Genomic DNA, 24,890 nt, shown 5'->3' on the forward strand with positions numbered 1-24,890 from the left:
AGTGAGCCACCATCTGTGAAGCAGAACTTAATGTGGGTTTTGTGCTGTAACACTGGTAAAAAGCCAAGACAGTGCTTGTGCCTTGATGGTATTTCTCAGGATGGCTCCCAGATGAGCTGTAAATGAAGCTTCCCCCATCAGTGTGTCCAGGTGACAAGCAGGTGCCAATGAAAGGCTCTTGGTGCCACTGATCAGCAGCTTGTTCTGGAGTGATATTAATTACTGCTGTCCAGCACAGCACTTGGAGCAGACTAGAACTCTGCAAGCTGCCAGTTTGAGAAGTTTCCCTGGTCATACAGTACTTTATTGTCTACCCTCCAATGCAGGGAGGAGGGTTGGGACACCTTAGCTGTATTCAAGGTTTACCTGTCAAAAACAGGGATATATTAAGTATTTGCAGCAGCATATGGGGTAGTTTGGGAATCTCATCTTGTTAGCAGTTGCTCTAAATATCCACAAAGAGCACAAATTAATTTTTAACAAGGAATTCCACTAGTCTCTATTGTTTCCCACGTCTCTTTGCCAGGGATTACCCCAAGCTCCCAGCAGATGGCAGGTGAAAATATGTCTATATAACTCAGCAGCTTCAATGCAAAGTCTGATTTATTTTCTCCACTAGCTAGTGAAGGTGAGATTGAACAAAGATGCCAAGCTTTGCACTGAAGAAGTTGCAGCCCTTTCTTATTTTGCCTTTACTATTTCTGCAATGGGGCTTGTATGACCTAATGGTGTGAAGGTGACCACAGAATGAAATTTCATTGAAGCTCGTTGGTCTAACTGCTGTATTTAAATAGAAATATTCTTTATTCCATGAGATCTACCTACAATAACTGTGCCCCAGAATCAGTGTTTGGTTCCTGTTGCTTTGTGCCTTCTTGCACTGTGTTTAGCTGACAGATTTAGGAGTGTGAGACGACGAAAAGGATCTGTTCATCTTTTTGTAATCGCGGGCATATGTTTATAAAATAAGCCTCATTTTGCAGTGTGACTCCAGTTTGTTAAAAAAACATGAAGTAACAAAGGCCACCCTGAAATACAGCCTCCAAAAACGTGGCTGGTATTGTATCTCCATGTCTGGGGGCAGGAGAGATCAGGTCGCTCGTTACCTGCAGCACAATAGGTCGAGATCCAGAATAAAGCTCTGATTATCCTTAGGAGAATGCTAATTGTCAGCTTCAAACAGGAGAAACGTGTTGAATATTCATAGATCAAAAGAGCTCTAATAACGACTTTTGATGATAAATATTCAATCATGGCACACTGCTCCTGCATGCAAAACACCCAGCTGCTTCCTGCCTCGCAGTGCTGAATGCCACAAGAAAATCTGAGCCTTGGTATGTGCTTCTTTTGGGTGACCTCATGATCAGATGATGCATATCCAAATGTGTGGTTTCATTTGGGAAGCTGTTTGGATGGGAAAGCACATTTAAAAAACACATCTAATTGGCTCTGTGGCAGACATGGGAGGTATTGCACTGACAGGAAGAAATTGCTTCAGCAAACAGAATCCCCTGTGGATGGCAGCAAATTTCTTTCTCTCCACACAGAGATTTTACAGTGCAATGCACTCACCATAAATGGAATATAAGACTTTCCCTTACCAATTGTTGACCATCCATGATCCAGGCTGGCTTTTTCTCTCAGTTTGTTTAAACAAAAGGACCAATAAATGCTTCTAAAGGCTTCTAATGCATTTTGTTCAACCAGAGTTTGGCTGCAAGAGGAACCTCGTGCCAAGAACAAGTTGTGGCAGCAGAAAAGACATTGCAATCTCTGATGCAGAATGTTTCAAGTCAGGTGTTTCAGCAGCATTCTCACACCACTGGGCTGGAGGCACGAATTAAAGAAGCCAGAGACAAAATAGAGGTACTCCTTTTTTATTGCTCCTGCACTTTATACACATGGAAAGATCTTCAATTTTATCATTATGAGATAAGGAAGACTCCTTGTCAGGCATGTAAAATAGAAAAGGTTTTATCCTATTGCACTCAGTCTCCCAGACTCTTGCCAGGGCAAAATCTAGAACATTTCTAAGATCAGTATCTCAACTTGAAAAACTTGAGTGATGTTATGAAGCAAGAATTTTGTGTAATTACGCTAAGGTGTGTTCTGAAAAGAGTCTCCTTTTTCCAAGGCCATAATGGGTGACTTGAACAACATCTTGTCCAAATCTGAGAAGAGACCTGCAGAGAAGGAGGCTTTGCTCAATTTTGAAGAATCCCAGAAAGAACTTGAGGCCTCCATTTCAAAAGCTGTGCAACTTGTCAGTCAAAAATTAAGTCCTGAAGAATGTATTTCAAGATATGAGGTGGGTTTGTTTTCTGAGCTAGTTGAATTTGAGTACTTACATGTGGTCTCTAAAAGTCTGAAGTAAGAAAAATACTGACTTTTTTTTTTTGGTAGCTATTAATGCTTTTCTCAGTTTTCTGATTTAGCACTGTATTAACTTGGCAGACAACTTCAATGAAGAAACATAAATCTGTATGGCAGTTTATTCAGTGCCCTGTCTTGAATTACTCCTAAGTTATTCCATCACTCCATCAGAATTCATAATTGTCAGAACTACAGACTTTTTTCTTTTTCTTTTTTTTTTTTTTCTGCTCAATAATTAAGCTTCCCATCAAAAATCACATGCAGAAGTTATTGGGCAGGTTATTACAAATACTGAATCTTCTCTTTTTCCCAGAGGGTAGCTGGTAAATCAAGTGTCCTTGTCTCAAAATATGGATCTCTTAAAGGGATGTTGGAAATGAAAGTGCCTAAAATCTGTGTTGCCTCACCTAGCAGAGCAAAGCCTGGGTGACCATGAGCCAGGAGGGTCCCACATTCTCCTTCCAGGCCATCCTGGAGGATCCCATGGTGCTGATGGAGACATTTCAGCCACCTGCTGACAGGCATGGCACATGGCCATGTGTATTCCCTAGGGAAGAGGCAGAGTCCAGGGACCTAAATGTTTCATCTTTGGCCCCAAATTTTCCCCTAAAAGTTGTTAGAAGAGCAGCACCTGCTTTTCCCCATAAAACATTCACTGATGCTGCAACCTTTTGCAGATAAGCAGGGATGGAGAATGTCAATGTAACCCACACAAGCCATACAGCCCATACCTGCAATGTATATATTGATTTATGCACAGGTTTTACATGCTACTGATGTCATTTTGTTAGGTAAATAAGTTACATTCAGTTCTGTTTGGTTTTCATATGATGTCTTTTTTTTTATTTTATGCAGGAAGCTTTTAATGCTCTGGACAACAAAGTTCTTGACAAATTTTTGAAAGCAGCTGAACAGCTGAAAAATATTTCATCTGATCATGAGAAGCTGGTGGTGGAAGATGATGTTCGTAGGAGATGGGAGGTGAGATAATGCAGGAATGAGAATCCACTGTCTGGTCTCATTAGGCCTGGCATCTTTGAAAACCAATTTATTTTTTTTGTTACAGTGTGTTCTGAGGTTTTTACTTGCTGTGTAATCCTGTCTCGCTATCTCACGGGAATGATGTGTTTGGAATTTTGCAGGCAGCTCGTCAGGAAATTGTGTCCTGTGTCCAGCTCATAGTAGAAAGGGAAAAAAAGAAGTTTAATGCAACTTTAAAAAAAATCAACAAGCAGTTAGGCAAAGAGAAGAAACTCCTGAGTATGGATAAATCCAAAGGGCTCATCAAGGAACATGAGGTATCTGTCACACTCCTTTTCTGATCACCTGCCTCTCTCTGAATGCTTTGCTGTCCTTTGTCCTTTTTAGGTACATTTTTGCAGCCTGTGCCTGTGGAACAGGGCCCTTGTGCTCTGGGTTATGTAAACAGCAAAATTATTTATTTACCTTTTTTGATTGCAGATATTAGTGTTCTTGCAGACTTTTAGAATTAACCCCTTGTTAAGTAAATGTTACCCTTTTTCCATTTTTCCCCCCAGATTTTTAGTATATCTTGATTTCACCCTAGACAGCATAATAATTGATGAGCAATATTTTAAAAATATTCTGCTTTTTCTGTAGTCAGCAGGATGTCTGTCTGATGTCAGGGTGAAGAAGACTTGGAACCAAAGTGGTTAAAATTGTAGTAATACAATGAATTTCAAAATCAAGCAAGAGCCACTGAAGTCTTGTGAATATAGTGAATGTACACGTTGCCAGAAATCCTAATTTACTTTCTGGCTCTATTTGAGAAAGAACCAGGAGAAAATAAGTGTGTGTTTCTTGGTTTGACAGCTTAGACTTCTAAGAGCACTCACCCAAGAGATAATGGAAGTATTAAAAAAAAAAAAAGAGAATAATTGCATATCCTCATGATTTCACATGAGTGTATTATGTTGTTTTTCTTTGTTTAGACCTTTTTTTCACCTGAAGGCAGCATGAAGGAGCTTAACAAGTCATTGGAAGACCTTAAAACACTGGGAAGACTATCAGAAGAATCTGTCCCAGGGATAAAGGCACTCACTGCAGACTGTGAAAAAAAGCTAGAAAAGGTTCAACAAATGGTGTCAGACACTTACACAGCACTGCTGGCTCGTGCTGGAAAAGGACAATCACCTCAGAAAGGGTGGGTGGCTGAGTCATGGTGTGTTGTAGCTTTACAGAGATCATTTATACAGATACATTAGAGAATCACAGAATCTATATTGGTAGTACATCACTGTGGGCAACTGTACATTTAAACAGTATTAAGTTTCATAAACTAGCAAGTACCATGTTTTATTACCCTTCATAACAGCTGCACTGTTTTTACTCTTGAGCTGGCATTTCTTTTTTCCCTGTGTCTTTGATATTTTTTTCTTGTAGGAGCTCCATTATGGCTTCTGAGAATGGAGAAGAGTCTGGTTCTTCTCAGCAAATTGACAGCCTTACAGTACAGGAGGTAAGAAGTCCACACTTAATGTTGCAAAACAGTGCTCTGTTGTCAAAAGGAGGTCATTTTTGCCATTGTTGCCAAAAGGAAAAAGTATTTATTTCTCTTACTATTTTTATTGTGATAAGACCTTGGGCCTCTGGTCAGAAATCAAAACCCCATTGTGCTTGTGAATGTAGACCAAGTAAATATTAAAAATTAACATGCAGGGAGCAGCACTGGGTGTCTTCAGGAGATGTGAGCCTCCAGCCTTGAATTATATTTTGCTAAAAAGTAATTTTCAGATGGAAGGGTCATGTGGGCAGCTGTGTTCAAGTGCAAATCCACCATAGAGTCCCAGTAATCTGAATTATTTTCAGAGGACAGAGAGAGCAAAACTAGTGAAGAGTTGGAGGTATTTGTCTGTATCTGTGGAAAGAATGGAAGAGCTGCCTGCAAGTATTCACAAATTTGTTCTTTGGGTTCATGACTGAGTTTAAACACATCTTGTATTCATGAAAGGCATCTCTCATCTCCTTTGGGACACATCAGGCAATTCCTTCACTCAGGAGTTCACAGATGTCTGTTAGGCTTTGCTGTGTGTCACACAGAATGATGTGGAGGTTACTGGTACCTTTCTTATTTTTACTCAGACCTCAAGACCTGCAGCAGATGCAGTTTTGGAACCAGATGTGAAACACCACAATGGAGAAAGCTGTGCAAACAAATTTGAGGAAGACAGTGATTTGGCCATACCAACTTTGCTAGAAAGGTAATTTTTAAATGAAAAAATGTGTGGTTGTTAAGATATGATGCTCTGCTAGACAGACATTCACAAATTAATTGAATGTACCAAACATAAGGTGCACCTTTGCTATGCAGAACCCTGTTCTTTTTCTACTGCAGTTTACTGAATATTGATCTGTAATTGATAAGGAAGCAGTACAGTCGCCAAATGCTACAAACAATAGGATTTTATAGCAAAAACATTTTTACCTATAAAAGCTTGACTTCTCTTCTCTTGAGATATGAAGGTCTGCACCTGCCTTACTAATAACTTCAAATATTGAAAAATAAAAAGATGTGTTTTTTAGCGAACTGACATTTTTGCATTCATAAAACTGAATTTAGAGAATGCAGACTGACATTTATTGTTGAAAATTAGCCATGTGAGCGATCTCTGATATGTTGCTCATTTATGCCCATTCATTTGGGACTAAAAATACATGTTTGCCATAGACTGTGCTTATTTTTTATGGTAATCTCTTGATCAGTGAGTCCCATACCCTGACATGTTCCATTTAATTAAAAGTCACATTCTCTCTGAAAGTGTTTGCATCTTTCCTTAGCTTTAACACACAAAGAAGTAACCTGGAGGAACTTCTACAACTCAGCAGAGATAAAGTAGCATCCGGCTTTACTGATGAAATAAAGGGCACTTCATGCCTTCAGAACAAGCTGCTTGAACTCCAGGCAAGTATTCATCTTTTAAAAATATACCTAAATTGTTATTTTCTCATGTAGAGCACTCACTTCTCTGTTATATGTATTCCCAAGGGAAAAGCAGCATCCTTGCAACCAGGTTTATTAGAAGGGAAATCAAGAATTTAGGATTCAGCAGAACTGCATTCCTGCTTAGCAGTGGAGTTTTGCAGGTGTTGCTGAAGGAGAAATTGGTGGCTCTGGGTTTGTTATCTGCAGGCTGAAATAGGTGTAATGGGGAAAAAAACAACAGAAAGGAGCTTTTTTTTTTTTTTTTTCCCCCAGCAGGAATGGTAAGTGATAGAGATGACCAGGGCTGCAGGAATTGTCAGGGTTGAACCCTCAAGTGATGTTTGTGTAGAATGGAACTGTTCCAACACTTACAACTTGATTAGGTTTGTGAGATCCTTAAGGAGACAGCAAAAGGCACAGAGTTGATGTTGAAAAATTTATTGCTGCAATTTTTCAAGGCCTTGCTTGAAAGGACTACAAAGCCTGATCAAGCATTTCAGAACTTGGTTCAGTTCTACATTTGTTTTTCTTTTGAACATAGCTAGGTGGAGATATTTTCATTCTAGTAGAAATCACTGGCCATATTTATTGAATCTTTTATAGAATGTAGGCAAGGCATATCTCTGACATGGAAAGTGTCATCACAGTAAGTTGCTAGAGGTTTGTTTGCAGCTAAAAATTGGGTCTTGAGGGGGAAAAGAAGCAGTAGATACTCTCAGTTTCAGTTGATGTTTTCACTGTTTTTGTAGAGACTCTTGTGACTGTAGTTTTATGAACTGTCCACTGAGGAATACAGGATCATATTAATGCATTAGCACTGCTTGTCTTCTAGGCAATAGACAGTGAAATCAGTTCTGGTTGGACACAATTGGAAAACATCTCATCTACCTTAGAAAATCTTGTGGCTGAAGTGCAGCAGGCTGTTATCTCTGAGGCAAGAAACAAGCTACAAGGAGAGTGGAAAGAGCTTCAGGATATTATAAGTACCAGGTATAAATAGCACTTTGATACTAGCTGAGGAATTGTAGCTAATTGTGTGTTTTGTGAAGGGAATAGTGTGCATTGCAGAAAATACCCGCACATTTTTAACCTTTTCTTCATTGTATAAAATTAAGCTGTTCTTAATTTTTCTTCATTCATACACATGGCACATAGTGTGAATCTCTCCAAGAAACAGAGGTATAGCCTTGTAACATAACTGTGCAATATTCCCATATATTGCTGTTATTTCCTTTCATCTTTTGGTTAAATTCACAGAGACTCACACTGCTTTTCTCATTAATCAAAGAAAAACTCATTTGACTTTAGGAGGGAGAGGATTAGATCTATTAGAAAGTTACATTATTTTTGTGATTTTTTTGTGCTTAAAAATATTGAGTATCTTTTTTTTGCTTGCTTTCCCAGTTCATGTTTTGTTACCTTTCTTGCAGAATGAACTCTTTAAGGACTGCTTTGGAAATTGTTTTGCCAATAGAAAATGAATCCGTTCTTCTCCGTGAATTAGATCAGCGGCTGAAGAAAAAGGACATCCAGCAGTTTAATCTGATGAACAGTGACCTTGCTTATAGGGAACTGAAGGTAAGGGAAGATGCAGAGACCACACCCTAGCAAGGAGAGGTTTTAATGTCTAGGAAGTAGACAACTTTGTGGGATTTTCACTCAGGAGGTTGGGATTGCTGACAAGACTTCCCAGACCTTCTAAAATCTGTAACAGCATTTTAGTCCCTGTGTTTTAAACATTGCTGATCCTGTGGAGCCAGCCAAGGCTCCTCAGCAGCTTCTGCTGTAAAAACCATTGCTGAGAACCTTTCATTATAGGTCAGGACCTTCCTCAGATGCAGATTCGTGGTGTTCCCACCTGGCCTTGTGTCACTTCATGGAGTCATACACAGAATGTGGTGTTAATTTGTGAGCTCAGCCAAGCTGCCTGTGTCACATCTGCTGAGAAAAGCTCAGGATGGGTTTGGCAGCTCAGTGTGGGTGCAGTGATTGTTCCCCTGCTATCAATACCTGGTGCCCAGGCCCTGGCCCCCTAGGCAGGGTGAATATTGTTTTATTCTTGGCTTGCCCTCGGGGCTGAGCACACTGACAGCTACACAGAACTGAAAGTTTGCATTTTTCTGCCCATGGCTCTCCAGTGAAGTAGGGTTTAGGTCACAAGCTGTAGGGCAGAGAGCATGTGTACTCTGTCTGACTAGTTTTGGCTGCAAGGACACAGAATTTTTGCCCAGTTCTCTGCATAGCTGGGGTTTCACAACCCTGACATGCTGCTCTTTGAGGGCTATAACCATATAGTCTGCAGGCTCCTCCAGGAGATTTTTACATGCATGGAAGTCTCCTCCAAAAGTATAGCATAAAGAACTTAAAAGATGGCAGAGTAAGAAATATCTCTGTGCCTGCCTGTGCTCTGACTGATGTCCTGCTGTGAGAGCCTGCTGCTTGCACTCCCAGGACTATCATCATCTTTCTCTCCTTCTTGTCTGATTGCTGGAAAGAGTCTTGAGCTTTCTATAGTGCTGATGAATTTCCCTGTGTGTGGAATACCATTTTATTTGATTATTTTGTTCTTTTTCCTTCCCTCCACTGACATCCTGAATAGGTTTTCTATCTTAGCCACCCTGTTTAGCATACTTTTTTACTGCTACTATAATTTGTTTTTCAGTCATAGGTTCAGCTTGAATGCAGGATATATGTTTTCTTTCACTTGCTGACACTGTTGGTCATTCTGTCTATTTCAGGAGCTACAGAGATCCATATTAAATCAGATTGAAGTGTGCAAACAATTGGAACACCTAGATAGTTCAGCAAGGAATGAATTTAATCCAATAGACCTGCAAGCTGCAAGCAAAATTATGATTTATTATCAAAACCAGCTTGAAGAAATGAGCCATAAAATGCAGATCCGTGAGACAGTCCTTAAAGATCTGGAAGCTTTTATGGCCACACTGAGGAAGATCCATTCTTCTATCAAATGTCTCTCAGATCCCCCAGATCAACCTGAAATACAGGGGAAAGCTTTGAGAGAGGCTGCACAAGAAGTTTCTCGCATGGCAGAGGAGGCTAAATGTTTGGATGAACGCCTGAAGACTGTTGATATCAGTTTGGAAGATGCTGAATGTGGGAGAAGGACCTGCTGTGAAAAACTTGTGCTGGCTTTATCTGAAGAGCTGAATGCAGTTCATGATCCCCCAAGTCAGCAGGTGCTTACAGAAGAAAAAGATTTGTATAAGACTTTTTCCAGAAAAAACAGTGAACTCCTTAAAAACATTCAGGATCTACGTGACAGAATTAACAAAATAGGCTTGAAGGATCCAACAATTCCAGCTATTCAAAAAAGGTGATTCTTTTTTAAAGCTCTTTTACTTTCATGATTTCAGTGGAGTCAGTCTGTGACCCCTCTGCAGTAGAGCACTGAAATCTGAAGTATCTGTGGAGCACTGACAGAAGCTGTGAATTTGCTTTATTTGTTCCATCACAGCCTAAAAACGGAAGCCTTCTCCATTTTTTTTTTCTTAAAACTGATGTATATATGTATGTTTGAAGCAACACTGAGGAAGAAAAAATCAGAGGTTGGTTATTGTGATCTTAGTTTTCAGTAAGAAAACTGTCAAACAGGGAGATAGGTCCCCTTGTCTTGATGTGAAACTCTGCAGTGTGAGATGGACAGACTGCACTTACCTTCTAATACAAATTAATTTCACTATGTTCATACAGACCCAACGTCCCTTCAGGATTTGGATTACTTTCTCACAGTGCTGAGGTCAGCATAACTCGTCTAGGGGCCTCTGTCAGATTCCATGAATTGGAGATCAAATTAGACTTTTTTTGATGTCATTTAATACAGTATGTGGGGCTCAGGATGAATTTCTAGGGAGCTTAATAATTACATTGTGAACCAAATCAAAGGCTTACTTTAATATAAGACTGTATTTCATTTTCTTCTAATGAAGGATAAAATCATTAACAGAATTGGAAAAGGAATTGGATCGTGCTGCTGCTGAGATAAAACCTATGCAAGAAATTGCTAATAAGCTCCCACAGATCGATGAGGAGAAAGCAGAGGAAGCAAATGAGCAGTGCAGAGCTGCAGAGAGGTTATGGGAGGATACAAAGCTCTTGCTTGCTGAATGGTAAGGAGAAAAACCACATTTTAAAGTAGTATTGTACAAGTAAGAAGTTTAGTTTTTAAATCAAGCAGCAAAACAGCCCTAGACCATACCTTAAAGAAAACACTGATACAGTAGCAGATGTTGCCATTATGATGACATAAACGGTCATTAAGCCAAGAATTGCACATGGAAGTTTGCAGCCAAAGCTTGTGAATTTTGTATATTTTTGAAACATCACAGTCCCATCATTTAGCAGGTATGCGGTGATGTGCTGGACTTAATTGCTATCCAGAAGAAAAACCTGGCTGCTACTGGGAATGGTGTGTTGTCTATATTTTCTGTGAATTTCATGCCAGCACATTGAAAAAAAAAAGAGAAACTGAAACAAATGGAAAAGGACAGCTGGGAAAACAGTCTCCTTTGCAGCAAAATAAAAGGAGTTTGGTTTGTCTGTGAGAATGGGGAGTGGGAAAGGCTGTGGATGATCACCCAGGGAATCTGTGCTTCAAATGTGGTTTTTAAAGATGCCCAGAGGCTTTGCATGGACTGGCACAGTTCTGGTTAATTCTCATGGCTTGCACAAGTGGCAGTGACCTGTTCTCATCCCCCATGGAAGGATGGGCTGATGTCCACCATCCAAGCTTCTGTGAGATCTGCTGCACATGGTGTATTTCAGTTTACTGGAGACTGAGCTCACCTTTCAGGTGGAGAAGATCATATGAACACAACTGTTCATCACAGTTAAATGTGGGTCAGAGGCATATGATGGTGAAGGGCATTTCTGATTCCAAAAACTGTCTCCACACCACGTAGGTATCACACAGTGTTGCAGGGTTTAAGACTGGTACAGTTAATCCCTCCTTTCCTCTCATCCAAACACAGTTGTCAAATTCCCCACATGTGTGAATACATGAAGGAAACAGACAGGAGGTTGAGGCTGCAGTTTTATGCTTAGGCCATAAATAATACATCTCTTTTTAACAGCCAGGAGCAGTGTGCAAGGGTTCTGGAGCTCCTGAAGCAGTATCAAAGCTGCAAAACGAGTCTGACCAGCATCATCCAGAAACAGGAGATTGTGCTTTCCCAGCAAACTTCTTACATGGGGAAGGAGAATTTGAACAGACTAATAGCAAAGGTGAGTAACAAGAATTTAGTGGAAAGCAAAGAAAAACCTTTGCTGGGAGCAGTCGGATGCAGGGTTGCTCTTGTACCCTCAGCCTTCAGGACAGGTGTTAAGGCCATGCTTTCACTTTGGCTTCCAAAATATATTTAGGGACCCCATATTCTTGTTTTGTTTTCAGTAGATTTAAGCCTATTTTTGCTTAGTGAATCAAGTGCTTGTTAAAGGAGAGGGATTAAAATACAAAACCAAACCCCATGGAAGAGCTAGATCTAGTATGAAGATGACATTAAGTCCTGTCCTTTTGCTCCAAGCTGTCTTTGACAGCAGTTACACATTTGCAGGAGCTTTTCCATTACTTGATAAGCTACTCATACTGTGTGAGGAGGTATTTCTGGATACCCCCTAATTTAGTTGAAAGTTCTCCACCTTTTCAGACAAAAATGTGACAGCCAACTTCTTGGCTAAATGACTACAGCCACTGAGCATAGTTGTCCATGGTTGATAGATTAGTGACCAGCAGCATGTCCATCCTGACCATATTACTGTACAGGTTTCACACATCCTGGGTTATGTAACTGGTTGTTCAGATCCTATTTTCGGGCTTTCTGATGAGGCATCACCCATACCATCCAGGAATGTTTGCTCTCAGGCAGTGCCTGGGATGGTTAAATTTAAGAAGGAATGTAAGCACTGTCTTCCCCCGGGCAATGGGATGGTGTCTGCTGGTGCCACCCCCTTTAGCTGAGGCAGGGTCTTTTTTTGGTCCCACCAGGGAGACTTGGGGCACCTCATATCACCTTGGGGTTCCTGCTGCAGGGAGGACATTGCCTGCATATCCCAGCCCCTGCTTTTTATGGGAACCCCTCTCTGGGAACAACCCTCCCTCCTCACCCTGAGCTCTGCAATTCCCACTCCCAGAGCTGGGGGCTGAAATTGCTGTGGCACAGTGCAGGCACATCCTCGAGTGCTGATGTCGCTGTTGAGCAGCTAGCAGAGTAATGAATGCATCGGTTCTCAGTGGCAAGAAGGAATGACCTTTATTGTTTTGATTTCATCACATTTATAGAGTTCTCAAAAGTCACCCAGATTGGTCAGTCAGAAGCCTTCCCCCAGGCCTGATTGGCCAGGCCTGCACTGCCCAAGTTCTGGGACACTGTTCCAAAACATCCAAACTTTATCTTTATTTACAAAACACAAGAAAACCTCTCATGGGAAAAACTGTGCTAGCCACATGCTGATGACTTGTTATTTAGAATTATGCAAAATTATAGCAGAGAAAGTCCTCTGCTTTGTTCTGGTTTGTGAGAGCTGCTCCACCCCCCCTCCCCTGAGCCCGGCTGGTGTGGGAAGAAGGAATTTCCCAGGATGTCTGTGGGAAATGAGGAGAGCTGTTCACATCAAAGTGCCTAGCACTAGAGGTCAGTGTTTCTTTTCTAGGAAGCTTCCATGTTGTTTGTAAACACTGACATTCCAATTAAACACAAAGAAGCAGCTTGGTGTTTAAATAGAAAGCAGGAGAAAGAGACGTTTCAGTTTCTGGCAGTGACATATTTGAAGTGTCTGTGTTTAAGTAGGATTTAAGCTTTTTTTTTTTGCAAATAGTTCAAAACCTGAGGATCAGAACGCTGGGTTATATTTTTTCAATTGTCATAGTATCTCAGATGATTATCACACTGTGCATTGTTTATCTCTCTAGCCAAGGTTCTGTGTGTGGATGTACAGTCCCCTCAGATCTGGCACTTAGGACTTTAAAAGCAAACTGTAGTTTTGGCTCTCTTGGAAATAAATTATCCGTAATTCCCACTCAGCTGTTTTGCAGCCAATAACAGAATGATATGGATTTCTAACAGGAAAATATTCTGTCAGCATGACAGGGGTATAACAAAACAGGATGGATTCCTAGTCTCATCATATTGTATAAAATAGATTATTTTGTGTAATGCTGTTGTTTCTCTAAGCAAAAAAAGAGAAGAGCAAATCAGTTAAAATTATTTTGCTGAATAAACAATCATAAGCAAACGTGCTCACAAATATGCATGTGGTCTTTTTCACAGATTGAAGAGGCAAAAGAGGAATTTAATGATCACTCTGAAGATGTAGACAAAATAAATCAGATCTGCAAAAACCTGCAATTCCAGCTGAATAAAATGAGAAGCTTTGAGGAGCCTCCGTTCGAGAATGAGGCTAACATTATTGTGGACAGATGGCTGGATGTATGTAAAAAGTAAATTATCAGGGTGGTCTTATCTGTTATGCATTATAGTAATTGATTCTGACGCGGGTGTAATATTTCGAATAAATTAAGTGCAATATGGCAGAGATTCTTAAGCGATAAATCCAAGTGTTTACCAGAGCAAAGCTTGCCGAGTATCTGTGGATGTAACGTTTCTGATCTCTCAGGTAGTTTATATCATCAGCACTCCTTGGCTGTAAATAATTCTAGAAAATGCAGAAAGGCAATATTTGTGCTTTCTGCGTGGATCTGTAAGCTTCCATAACAAGTTCTGTGGATTTAGACTTTGGAGACAATCTGGAAAATTACAATGCTGGTGCTTTTGGTGAGAAATGTTTGCCACTGTCGATCTAAGCAGTGCATCAATACTGAGATTAAATGGTATTTACTGGGAGTAGATAAACATTAATGAGCAAGGCTCCTTCCTAAACCTGCCTTAAAACTGGCAAGCTGCTGTTGTGATTGGTATGTTTGGTGACATGTGTGGCAGGGATTTAAATATCTTTTCCATGACCAGTTTACTGTGAAGACATGAGATTTTTTTTTCCCCATTGCTGCACTTGTTTTTGTGGATGGTTTCATCTCGCTCCAATTTTATTGTGCTGCTTTTGCTTTGAAATATAACTTGAATTTTTAAAAAATCTGAGTGTGTTTTCTGTCTGTCAATCTGATGGCAGATCAATGAAAAGACTGAAAACTACTGTGATAATCTGGGGAGAGCTCAGGCTTTGTGGGACAAACTCCTGAGTTTATCTGGCACAATAGACGCTTGGGCAAACGCAGAGCTCAAGAATGCAGAAGACCATTGCCTGACTGAAGAGGACCTTACACAGCTGAAGGTAATCAAAATGGAAATCTTTTACCTTTCATTTATACCATAGTGATGTGGGCCTTGGGCTATAAACATGCACATTGCATAGAAATTCCAGCAGAGGAAGTTGTAACATTTGCAGTTGTATCTGCATGGGTGGTTTCACCAAGAATATTGCCTATAATTTGGGATAAAAGTCTTGGAAACTAATGCATAGATAGCATATATGTGTACTAAATGGTTTTCCATCAATGCAACACTGCAAATGCTGCTTTGAACTACAAAAGTCCTCATTCCTTTGTGTGTACAATCACAGGGCAGAGAGAAGGCCTGGACAGCTTGCAGCGTGGAGTACAGTGGTGCACAGAGGAGAAAGAAAAGAGTGTGTATAGGCTAATGATTGTTTTCTAGGTAGAAATGGCCTATCAGTGAAGATTCTGGGACAGCTGGGCAATGCACAGCTCAAGGAGAGGTTGCAGAAGGGTTTATTTTCCCCCTGTCCTGGTGTGTTCTTGCTGTAACATATTGCAGCCTCAGCAGTGAGTGGCTGCAGCCAGAGCTGCACAGAAGCAGACAGCAGCAGAACCTGGGCTGCCAGTGCCCCTTTTGCACAGATTATAACATTAATTCTGAGTATCAGGGTGCACTTGGGTGTAAAAACACATGCATTAGGTCTGTGCCACTGAAGAGCTTCACTTATGGTGGTAAATATTTTAATTTCTAACTTTATGGCCATAATGGACCAGCTGTGCTGCTTCCTTGTGATCGCAATCAGTGTCTACCAAGCAAAAATAATTTCCTGCTTGAGTGCAATTGAGACACAAATATCCTCTTGTTTGAAAATTTGCAGGCAGCTTTTCCTCAGTGTTTACAAGCTACAAATGACCTGGTTTTTATTATGGTTGGTTGCAGCTTTCCTCCTACTGTTAGCACAGCTCATCTGTTTTAATTTGCAGAGCAGTAAAAAGCCAAGGTGCTCTTTGTATGGATCTTCACTAAGAAACAATGGCATACCCACTGTGCAGCAGTGGATATTTTGTCACATCATTGTTGTCTTTACCATTGTACTGCCAGAATTTACCTGGAGTAGTTGAGGTCCCTGGAGGCTCCAGTGAAAATGCACCAGCTGGAAAATGCATCTTTAGGGCCATTTTGTTACCTGGAAACTGCTCAAGTCCAGCATGATGTGACTGTGCCCCCAGTGTGATTCTGCTCCTCCTTAGGAAGGGCTATGCTGGAGGTGACTACACTGAGGTTATTCTGCTGCTTCCTTGTGAGAGATAAAAGTCATAAAAGAAGAGGGAGGGGAGTGCAAGGGAGACAGAAGCCATGTTCCCCTGAGCTACTAAAAAGGAGGAGTAGAAGGAGAGAAAACAGCCCAGTGTGCTGGAATTTTTGTAAAACGATTCCAAGTGCAGAGGGCATCAGGTTCATCTATCACTTTATTATTATTCTTTTTGTGTTGATCCTGAAACATCTCTATGTTTATGCTAATAACAAAAAGACCCCCAACTGTTGCAATGTTTATCATGTTACACAGGGGGAAACTCAGAGTCCTTTGTGAGCCCCCAGCAGAGCACTGGTGCATGTGTTTTCAAGGAGCCTGTCACAAAAGAACAGAGCAATGAATTACTGGACTGTATTTAATGATAATTTCAGTATAAATCATGTGAGAGAAGTTCTGCTTTCCCCTGTAGCTTGTATGCAAATGCAAACACTTCTAAGGGCTGCAGCACATGAATGGGTTTTGGTGATTGCTTGTACAGAGACTACAAAAGGAATGCTTTGTCCTCAGGGAGCCCAGAATATCGATTCGGGAACATGAGACAATGTGATTATCCTGTTCATAAGTTGAAGCTGGCATTTTACCTTCACATTACTGACTTGTTCCAGAATACATTCAAATGAGTGGAGGTCTTTTCATATGCAAAGGATTTACATTTAAAAAGTGCTTACAGCATGTGTTGTATTTTATCACATCCATACCAAAGCATGTGCCACCAGGATGCCAATTCTTGACTTCAAGTCTGTGACATCTGAGAATATCCTTTTAATAGAAGCAGCAAGACATAAATGCAAAATTAAAATTATTTTCCTGCAAATTTACTTTAAGTAAAATAATTAAGATTGTTAAATATATGCTAGATTTGCATTATCAGCAGCTTTTCCTGAGAAACATAGGGCATTTCTGACTTGAATACAAAAAATGCCTGAATTGCTAGAAGAAAAACTAGGACATGAACAAATTGTGATACCCTCTATACGCTAAAATGCACAATCAGAATATTTTAATATAATTGTCAAACAGAACCATGGAGAGTTAATTTGGGGGGAAGCACAGTTACCAATGTGTTTTTTCCAACTTTAGGCATGCTTACGAGTCCAAGAGCAGAAACTCCAAAAATTCGACAACACGGTGGCTGAGATAGAAGAACTTCTGAATAGTAATGAACCTCCACTGGAGCTGCAGGTACAGAGAAGCTTTTACAGCTGATACGTCAGTACTCCTTACTATAACCCTGCTTCTAGTATTGCCTTTGCCACAATCAGTTGCTGGTTTCACTTAAATCTACACAAGGAGAGTTGGAGGAATTTTGTTGCCAGTGGGCAGTGGCATTTCATTTGTTGTACCTGTGAGGCTGTTAGACCCAAACTTGCCATTTTAAACAGAAAGGTCTCTCTCACTTCTGTGTCTTTTTAGTGTGCAGGACTTGGGCCTGCCCAAAGAGGCTGATAACAGGGATACCTGGTGTTTAGCTGTTGGCCAACAATGGACCTCATCACCCCTTTGGGGATCCCAGGAGCTCAGCTTTGCTGACTGTCTATTTTAAACTCCACCTTTGCCTGGACATGGCTTACTGTAGCTTGGAAATGTGCAGTTTCTTGCATAGAGTGGTGTTCTTGCATAGAGAGGTTGCATACTGTGATGTTGTCCTTTGGGATACCACAAGGAAATCTTCATCTTTCCATATTAGCTTCACACAGCAAAGAATAAATTCTTGTTTAAGACCACGTTAGCCTACCTTGCTCCTGTAGCAGCTCACCAATCACCTGCTCCTGGTGTCTGTCAGATGCACCTTGAGCTTGACCCTGTTTGGCTATTTCTGTGTTTATCCTCAGCAGGCAGTGAACTCCAAGGAGTTTCACTGGGTAAAGTGATCTAAGGAGCTTAGGGAAGGACTCTGCAACCTTGTGCTGTGCACACTGTGCTCCTCGGGAGCCCCAGCTGCCCTGAGTCCCCAGGGTGGTGTCCCACCATGTGATCCCACTGAGCTGCTGCCTCGGCAAATCAAGGGTGAGGTTCAGGACCTGTTGCTCTTTGGTGAAAAGTCTAGAGCCAGAGCTTCCCACCTCTCTGCTGGCCTTTTGTTGAGTTGTTGTGGGGAATTTGCCCCAGTGGAATTCCTGCAGTGAAGTGTGTTATAGAGAGAGCTGCCACCTTCTTTTTCATGGCAGCTCATGTAAGGCCTTTATCAGCTGAGAGTAGGCATTGGAGAGATTGAAAAATAAATTTGCTAATAAAACAGCACCAGTATATCTGCTAATAAAGATGAATTGAGATCATTCCTCCCCAGAAACGCAGAACTTAAATGTTTTTCAATTTCTGGAGTGGGAGGGAAACAAATCGAAACAAACTGTAATTGAAATGTCTGGACTTCAGACCACTTCATTTCTTTTTATGTCTATCATGTATTTTTGTAATATTCTAGGAAATTGATCCAGCATAATTGATGTGTGTTTATTTCCAATTTTAAGGTCATCAGATCATCTGTTGTGCAAAAAATGGAGCTAATAAAAGAGCTCTTGTCAGCGAAGCGAGGGACCAGTGAACTCACCGTGAATACAGCAGAACTGAAAGGAGACCTTGATCTGGCCAAGACACAGATTGGAATGACTGAATCACTGCTGAAAGCTTTATCTCCTTCAGACACCTTAGAGATCTTTACTAAATTAGAGGTAGAATGCCACAAATGATGTATATTTTATAAATTTGTTCATAATTTCTCTCGGGGGCAAGTGTTCATAAGTGTTCATCCAGTGTAAATTGTAAACTGCTGGAATAACTCAAGTGAAGAGCCTGGCTTGAATATTTCCTTAAGCTGCCAGAAACGTGGAAGAAAAGCCTGTTTTTACTGGAATTATCAGATCTATTTAGTTAACCCTTGCAGCTGTTGGAAGTGGTTGATCCCAAGTTGATCCCAACAATATTTCCATCCAGGATATATTCAAGTAGTAGTGGGGATACTGGTTTGTTTTTTTTTTTTCCTAGGACTGGGTAATATACAGAGAATGCCTTTGTGCCACTTTAGCCTGCCTGCAAGAGGAGCTCCCAGGAGACAATTTCAGCTGAATATTTGTTGAAACTCGAGCTTGGAGGCTTAGGCTGGCAAGATTTAAACCTCCTGTGGAGCAGAGAGTGGATTATACACATTGTGGTTGTCAGACCACTAGTGTTTGGGGCAGTGAAATCCCAGGCACTGGAGGAAAGATGGAGCTTTTAATTAATTCTTTAGCTCCCTCTAAGTTACCTTTCAGCCTACAGGGTCTTGACACAGAACAAGGAATTCAGGGGGTGGAATAATGCCTATGGCAGCTAAGGCATTGTAGCTTGTAAGTATTATATGCTCTGGAACATACAGTGGCACTGTTCACATATCTGTTTTTGTGGGGTTATGTGTGTGTACAGGTGTACACACACTGCTCAAGGAGAGTTTAGTGCTTATACCTACCTGCTGATTGCCTTGTTAATGCCAATGTAATTTAAGACATTATTTTGACATATAGGCAGGGCTAAACACTTTTGCAAACCTCTAGTTTGTAGTAAAGCAGCTCTGTACAGTGAATTACTGCTTGCCCTTCAAAATATTAATTTAAAAAACTTTTTACATTTAAAAAAATGTTTTTTAACCTTAGGAGATACACCAGAAAATTCTGCAACAGGAACACCTCGTGGCTTTACTCCAGGAAGAGACGGATTGTCCTGATGTGGATGAATTAAATAAGCAGCTTAAATGTGTCACTGATTTATTTAATAACAAGAAACACGTGCTTCAAGATCACTTTATTGGTGTTTTAAATCGTAAGTGAATGCACTTCATGATTATTTACCTTTACAGGTTTGCACTGATCACCACAATGACTTAAAGGTTATGCAATTAATTGATTAAGTGTCTGAAACTCCTTTGGTATCCCAAACTGCCTCAGGGTTCTGAACAAAATAAAGATTTGGAGAGAAATGGCTATGATCCCAACAAATCAGTCTGGATCAAAGTACTTTGTTTCTGATTTTTACATTTAAAAAATAGATTAAAAGTGTAATGCGTAATTCAGGAACAAATGTCAGAGTATTTAATTTAAAAATACACTAATCCAGTGTTTTAATTTTTTCCAGTTATTTTTTTTATTTGAAATCAGTTTTAAGAATAAATAGTGTTACTACTTTTTGTTTTGAGTAGACACAGGATTGTGCAAGTGGGAAATTTGGCCCAGAGATAGTCTCATATCAAATGTTTTTAAAATAGTATTAATTTGAGTGGAAATGAGAAAAGTTTCCACAAGGCTATTCCAGGTCTTGTTTACCCAAACTGCTGTGTATAACAGTCTGTTCCTAGTGAACAGATATGCTGGTTGTCAACTAATGTTGGGTAAATAAAAATAAGAGCTGCAGTATTTTCAGTCACATGTTCTGTAGTAAAAAGCAACCTTTGACATGAGCACTGATAAATATAATTGCAAATTGTCTAAAATCTTCACGTCAAATAGGATTTTCTTCCACAGGATGCAATCAATGAAAAAATATTGGAATGTATGTTTTTTTTTCAGGTCACTGCAAGAATTTTAATGACTGGTTCAGCAGCACTCAGCTGTCTTTGAAGGACTGCTTTGACCCCTCAGAAACAAAACCCACACTGGAAGAAAGACTACAGAGGCTAAAAGTAAAGTATTAAAATAATGTAATTTCTAAAGCTGATGGTTCTTGAAGTGTTGCTCTTTTTACCCATGAGACTCTTCTTGGAAGTGAATTCAACAGCAGTGGTTGTATAACTTGAGGCTGGAAGAACATCTCATGTGACTTAAAGCATTAGGAAATAAGGGCAATGAAAATAAGACTTAATTGAAATGAAGTATCAGTGTTCAGGTTCAGACAACTTGGGCAAGTGAGAGACAGGGCAGTGTTAATGAAAGTCAGTGGACCTCGACCAAGTACTTTAGTGTAGAAGGGTGCAGAAAGTCAAATATGTAGAGAGTAGCATGAAATTCTGACCCCCAGTGGACTCAAATGTGAAAAATTTAAATTTGATTTGTTGTAGCTAGATTTTCTCTCCAAGTCAGACAGAATGAACAGAAAACAGATGGAAAAGTCACAACATCTGCAAGAAACAATTACAGCTAAGCAGCACAGGAGGCATGGTGATGCCAGGGCTGATTTGGATGCTGCTTGCCTGTTTCTGTGTGTGCCAGTGCTGCAGAGAAGAAAAACTGAGTCATCAGCTCCACTTTCTCCTTATTTCACAAACAGCAGCTTTTCCATTTACATGTGGAATAGTCAGCAAACTGTGAATTAAGCTATATTCTTTTTCCGGAACTGGAATTGCTGGAACAAAAATAGTGGTGGAGATAACAGGAGCTGAAAAGCTCTTGCAACGTAAATATATACCTGTTACATTACAGCAGATTTGACCAATGCCATCTTGTGTTTGTGCTCTTTTCCAGCACTTCCTAACATCTGAAGGCAGAGATAGAGACATCCAAGAGGTTAAAGCTTTATTGAATAAAGTGAAGCCTTACTTGCCCAAAGCAAGCATTAACCACCTCAACAGTCGTGTGAGAGATCAAGAGGCAGAGCTACAAAGGTTGATCTCCAAATGTCAGAAACGGGAAAAGCAACTCAGTGCCTCTCTCCAGCAGCTCAGTAGGTAGGGAACTAATCTTGTGTCTGACATTTTAGTCACAAGTGGTATAAGATGATTCATTATTTAACTGCCATAGGGAATGGCAAACAACCCAACGTTTTATAAAAGATGGTATTTTAGTGAAGTGTTTTGTTGTATGTTTCATGTGGGTTTTATTTTCAATTTCATAGCAGAAGTGTATGGAAACTACAGTTTCAGTGACATGAACTGAGACAGTTAAAATTAAGCTTGTGTTTAAAATTTTACTTGATCAGACACTATATATATGTTACTTTTTCAGCAAAGCACTTCTGTGTAGCAGATTCTAGCCATGTAATGCCTCTTATTTTGACCTGAGTCTGTATTTATGCCTCCTTTAGCCTTGAAGAAAGCAGCATGGCCTTGGAAGAATGGCTCTCTGCTCAGGAGGAAAAAGTAAAAGAGATCAATAAAGATGATACAGAGCTTGAGAACATCTATAAAACACTGTTAATGCAGAGGTATTGCGTTTTTTCATCTCTGTCTAAGAACTGTCTTCTAAACAAGATTGTTCCATGTTGTTACAACAAATAGATGTGGATTAATTTTTTTTTTATTTTTCAGGAAACCATTTGATTCCCTGGCTCAGCTAGCAAATTCCTTGAGGGAGGCTGGGCTGACAGAATATGAAACCCTTTCAGAAGCCAGTAATCTTATTAGTAGGTACCATGCACTGATAACACATGTAAGTGAAATGGCAGGGAATATTGAGAGACTTCCAGTGGAAGGACAGAATTTTGAAGACCTTGCCCAGGATGTTTCTTGCTGGATCAAAAAGCTCGAGGAGGCTCTTGATAAAATGAACTCACAAGAAAATGAGTTGTCATCAGACGAAAGGATTAATCAGATAAAGGTAATGTGTTAAATATATTCATTTTTCACCTTTTTCACCTCTCTGCTCAAGCTAATACCAGGGGAATGCTTGATGAGTCAGAACCTCCTGGAAGATGCTGTCACTTCTCATGGCCTGTAGTTTTGTCATTTGAGCATTTTGTTTAATTTTTCAGCACAATGTCAGTCCTGTCAGTAGAGAATAATTAATAAATCAGCTTAATTACCCCAGATTTTCAAAACTAGATGATCTGTTTATGTGTCAGTTATGTAATAATTTGGAAGAAGATCTTCATTGTCTTAAACAGCAGTGTGAAAAGTATGAAAAAATAATGGTGCTATCCTTTATTTTGTAACTAAAACCAGTTGTGTATGTACTGCTTCTGCTTCTTGTTTAATATAGGAAATCACAACTCTCAGAAATGAAGGTGAGGCCAAAGTACAGAGCATGGTAGATCTAGGAGAAACTATATTGAAAAATGAGAAAAATAAGCCAGAGGTTCAGCAGACCATTTCTGAACTCCAGAGAAAGTGGGAAAACATCTCTCAGCTGGCAACTGAATACAGCAGGTAATGTGGAATTTGCCAAGAGGCAATAGAGATCACTTACTGCTGTATTGACTTTTTTCTCTTCTTCCCCCACCACTTCCATTGAATTTCTGTTCTTTGGGAGCAGAACGAGATACCTACAGAAGTATTTGTATTTCTGCAGAGTTGTGGAGGAGCAGGTCACAGGTTGGGCTGAATGGTCAGGTGGGGAATAGCCAGAGATACTTTCTGGTGTGGCCATGAATACCCAGAGAATCTTCTCTTGCCTTTTGTTGTTATTGAGCTCTCAGTAGAAGTAGCACAAGAGGCGCTCAGGAGGATGGAGCATTGGCTGTGTTTGATCCAGCACAGGTCAGTGCAGAGCATCCTCTTCACACGGTGCTGCAGACAGGAGAGAAGGTGCTCTGCATGTCTGGGGAGATGCTCAGGACCTTGCAGGATAAGGTTTGTGAGCAGCAGGTGAACCACAGGAACAGCAGCAGTGAGAAGCTGGAACAGGGAACTTGAAGCGGGAGCATTTCACATGTGCTAAGCTATGCTTTGTTTATTTGCCAAAAATACAAAAATCTTGTGGGGAAAAACCCAAAACAGTAAAGCTTTACTTTTGTCCTCGATTATCCTGCTGTACTTTACAGAATTATATCCAGACTGTTTATTTGGATTTGTTTGTGTGGGATCATATTTTCAAATGTTGGCATTTAAGTTCCATCTGGAAGATGTCTGAGCTCCATCCCTAAATTTGAACATAAAAATGTTACTTATGTCTCATTGCATACTTCCTGTGAACAAATGCAACCTGTTCACCTGCAGCAGATCAGTATGCAAGCTCATAAAGCACACAAACAGAAATCCAGTGTAAAGGTCAGGAAAACAATCACTGGTTTGTACTAACATACCCTGTATTGCACATTATGGTGTTGTTGTCTGTATCTCTAAAAGACACATCACATTTAGTTGGGGTGGGGGAGTGTCTTCTACAGAGCATTCCTTTTCAGGAGAACTGTAATGGGAATTCAAGGAAAGCAGATTCATAACCATATTGTAGTTTTTTAAACAGAATTTTTGCTGCAGTGAAAAGCAGAGTAAGTCAGAGCATGAACACCACATCTCAGATGCTAGAAACTGTGGGTTTATAGGTTGAGGTTTAAGAGGGTTAGTCATTTGTCCTGCATTTAAGTCCAGTCCATCTGCAATAACTTTAGTGTTTTTCATCACCTTGAAAATTCCAATCTGATCTGTAATTTCAAATCTGGAGAAAAAAGTATTTGGTACACTCAAGTTCATTCTAGTGGTTGACTTGTTCACACTTTGACATTTTCTAGGTAATCAATACAGTTGGATTTTTAATACTATTAAACACAGCATTTCTTCCTTAGCCCTCAAGAGCAACTTCAGTGCAACAGGGAGCAATATGAGCAAAGCAAGGAAGATCTGAGACAGGCTCTGATGGAACTGGAGAAACAGCAGCAGGAGATCTTTGCCCTTCAGCCTGGTTTGGAGGAGAAGCAAGCTCAGCTGGCAAACTATGCTGACCTCCTGCAGAAAACAGAAGACTTAACTTCCCAGTTTAGCAAATTGAAAAGCCAGAGAGAGCATCTACAGGGTCACACCATTGATCCCTGCTTCACAGAGGCAGAATGGACAGAATTAAAGCACCAACATGAAAATCTGCTCAGCCAGCTCCAGGTTGGGACCTCACTCTCTTTGCTTTCCTGTTGGTTGTTGTTCTCACTGTTCAGCTGTGGTGTCCTTCAGGTGGGAAGTTTCTGGGGAAAACTGGGAGTGGAGGAAGTTTTTCTGAAAAAGGGCAGGGAATTTCTCCATCTTTGAGGGATAAATACTGAAACAATGAGACCAAAGTAAGTATGAAGAACATTCTGTGTCTGTATAAGCAGATTTAGATAGCTATAATATGAATTATTTGTTCTTACATTCTTCAAGCCACAGTATGTTTTCTTCCTTTTGGAAGGATGAATTTGGAAAACA

The 24,890-nt window shown here is 40.2% G+C and overlaps 1 protein-coding gene across 4 annotated transcripts in view; it reads left to right on the forward strand.

The window, feature by feature from the left end:
• SYNE2 (spectrin repeat containing nuclear envelope protein 2) overlaps nucleotides 1-24,890 on the forward strand; it is a 174,761-nt gene that overhangs the window by 42,060 nt on the left and 107,811 nt on the right. For all 4 annotated transcript variants that reach the window (XM_085061147.1, XM_085061143.1, XM_085061144.1 and 1 more), the window contains exons 19-42: nucleotides 1,708-1,866; nucleotides 2,135-2,308; nucleotides 3,229-3,354; nucleotides 3,516-3,671; nucleotides 4,326-4,537; nucleotides 4,777-4,852; nucleotides 5,476-5,594; nucleotides 6,172-6,295; nucleotides 7,149-7,306; nucleotides 7,747-7,894; nucleotides 9,055-9,653; nucleotides 10,267-10,446; nucleotides 11,410-11,560; nucleotides 13,603-13,761; nucleotides 14,459-14,620; nucleotides 16,961-17,062; nucleotides 18,349-18,549; nucleotides 19,507-19,672; nucleotides 20,416-20,528; nucleotides 21,307-21,509; nucleotides 21,866-21,985; nucleotides 22,089-22,377; nucleotides 22,759-22,925; nucleotides 24,281-24,590. In XM_085061147.1, coding sequence (XP_084917273.1) covers nucleotides 1,708-1,866; nucleotides 2,135-2,308; nucleotides 3,229-3,354; nucleotides 3,516-3,671; nucleotides 4,326-4,537; nucleotides 4,777-4,852; nucleotides 5,476-5,594; nucleotides 6,172-6,295; nucleotides 7,149-7,306; nucleotides 7,747-7,894; nucleotides 9,055-9,653; nucleotides 10,267-10,446; nucleotides 11,410-11,560; nucleotides 13,603-13,761; nucleotides 14,459-14,620; nucleotides 16,961-17,062; nucleotides 18,349-18,549; nucleotides 19,507-19,672; nucleotides 20,416-20,528; nucleotides 21,307-21,509; nucleotides 21,866-21,985; nucleotides 22,089-22,377; nucleotides 22,759-22,925; nucleotides 24,281-24,590 — 4,374 coding nt within the window. The remainder of the gene's footprint in view (nucleotides 1-1,707; nucleotides 1,867-2,134; nucleotides 2,309-3,228; nucleotides 3,355-3,515; nucleotides 3,672-4,325; nucleotides 4,538-4,776; nucleotides 4,853-5,475; nucleotides 5,595-6,171; nucleotides 6,296-7,148; nucleotides 7,307-7,746; nucleotides 7,895-9,054; nucleotides 9,654-10,266; nucleotides 10,447-11,409; nucleotides 11,561-13,602; nucleotides 13,762-14,458; nucleotides 14,621-16,960; nucleotides 17,063-18,348; nucleotides 18,550-19,506; nucleotides 19,673-20,415; nucleotides 20,529-21,306; nucleotides 21,510-21,865; nucleotides 21,986-22,088; nucleotides 22,378-22,758; nucleotides 22,926-24,280; nucleotides 24,591-24,890) is intronic.

The sequence above is a fragment of the Lichenostomus cassidix genome, chromosome 5, assembly GCF_008360975.1.
Source record: "Lichenostomus cassidix isolate B80296 chromosome 5, HeHo_3.0, whole genome shotgun sequence".
NCBI classification, from domain to species: Eukaryota; Metazoa; Chordata; class Aves; order Passeriformes; family Meliphagidae; genus Lichenostomus; species Lichenostomus cassidix.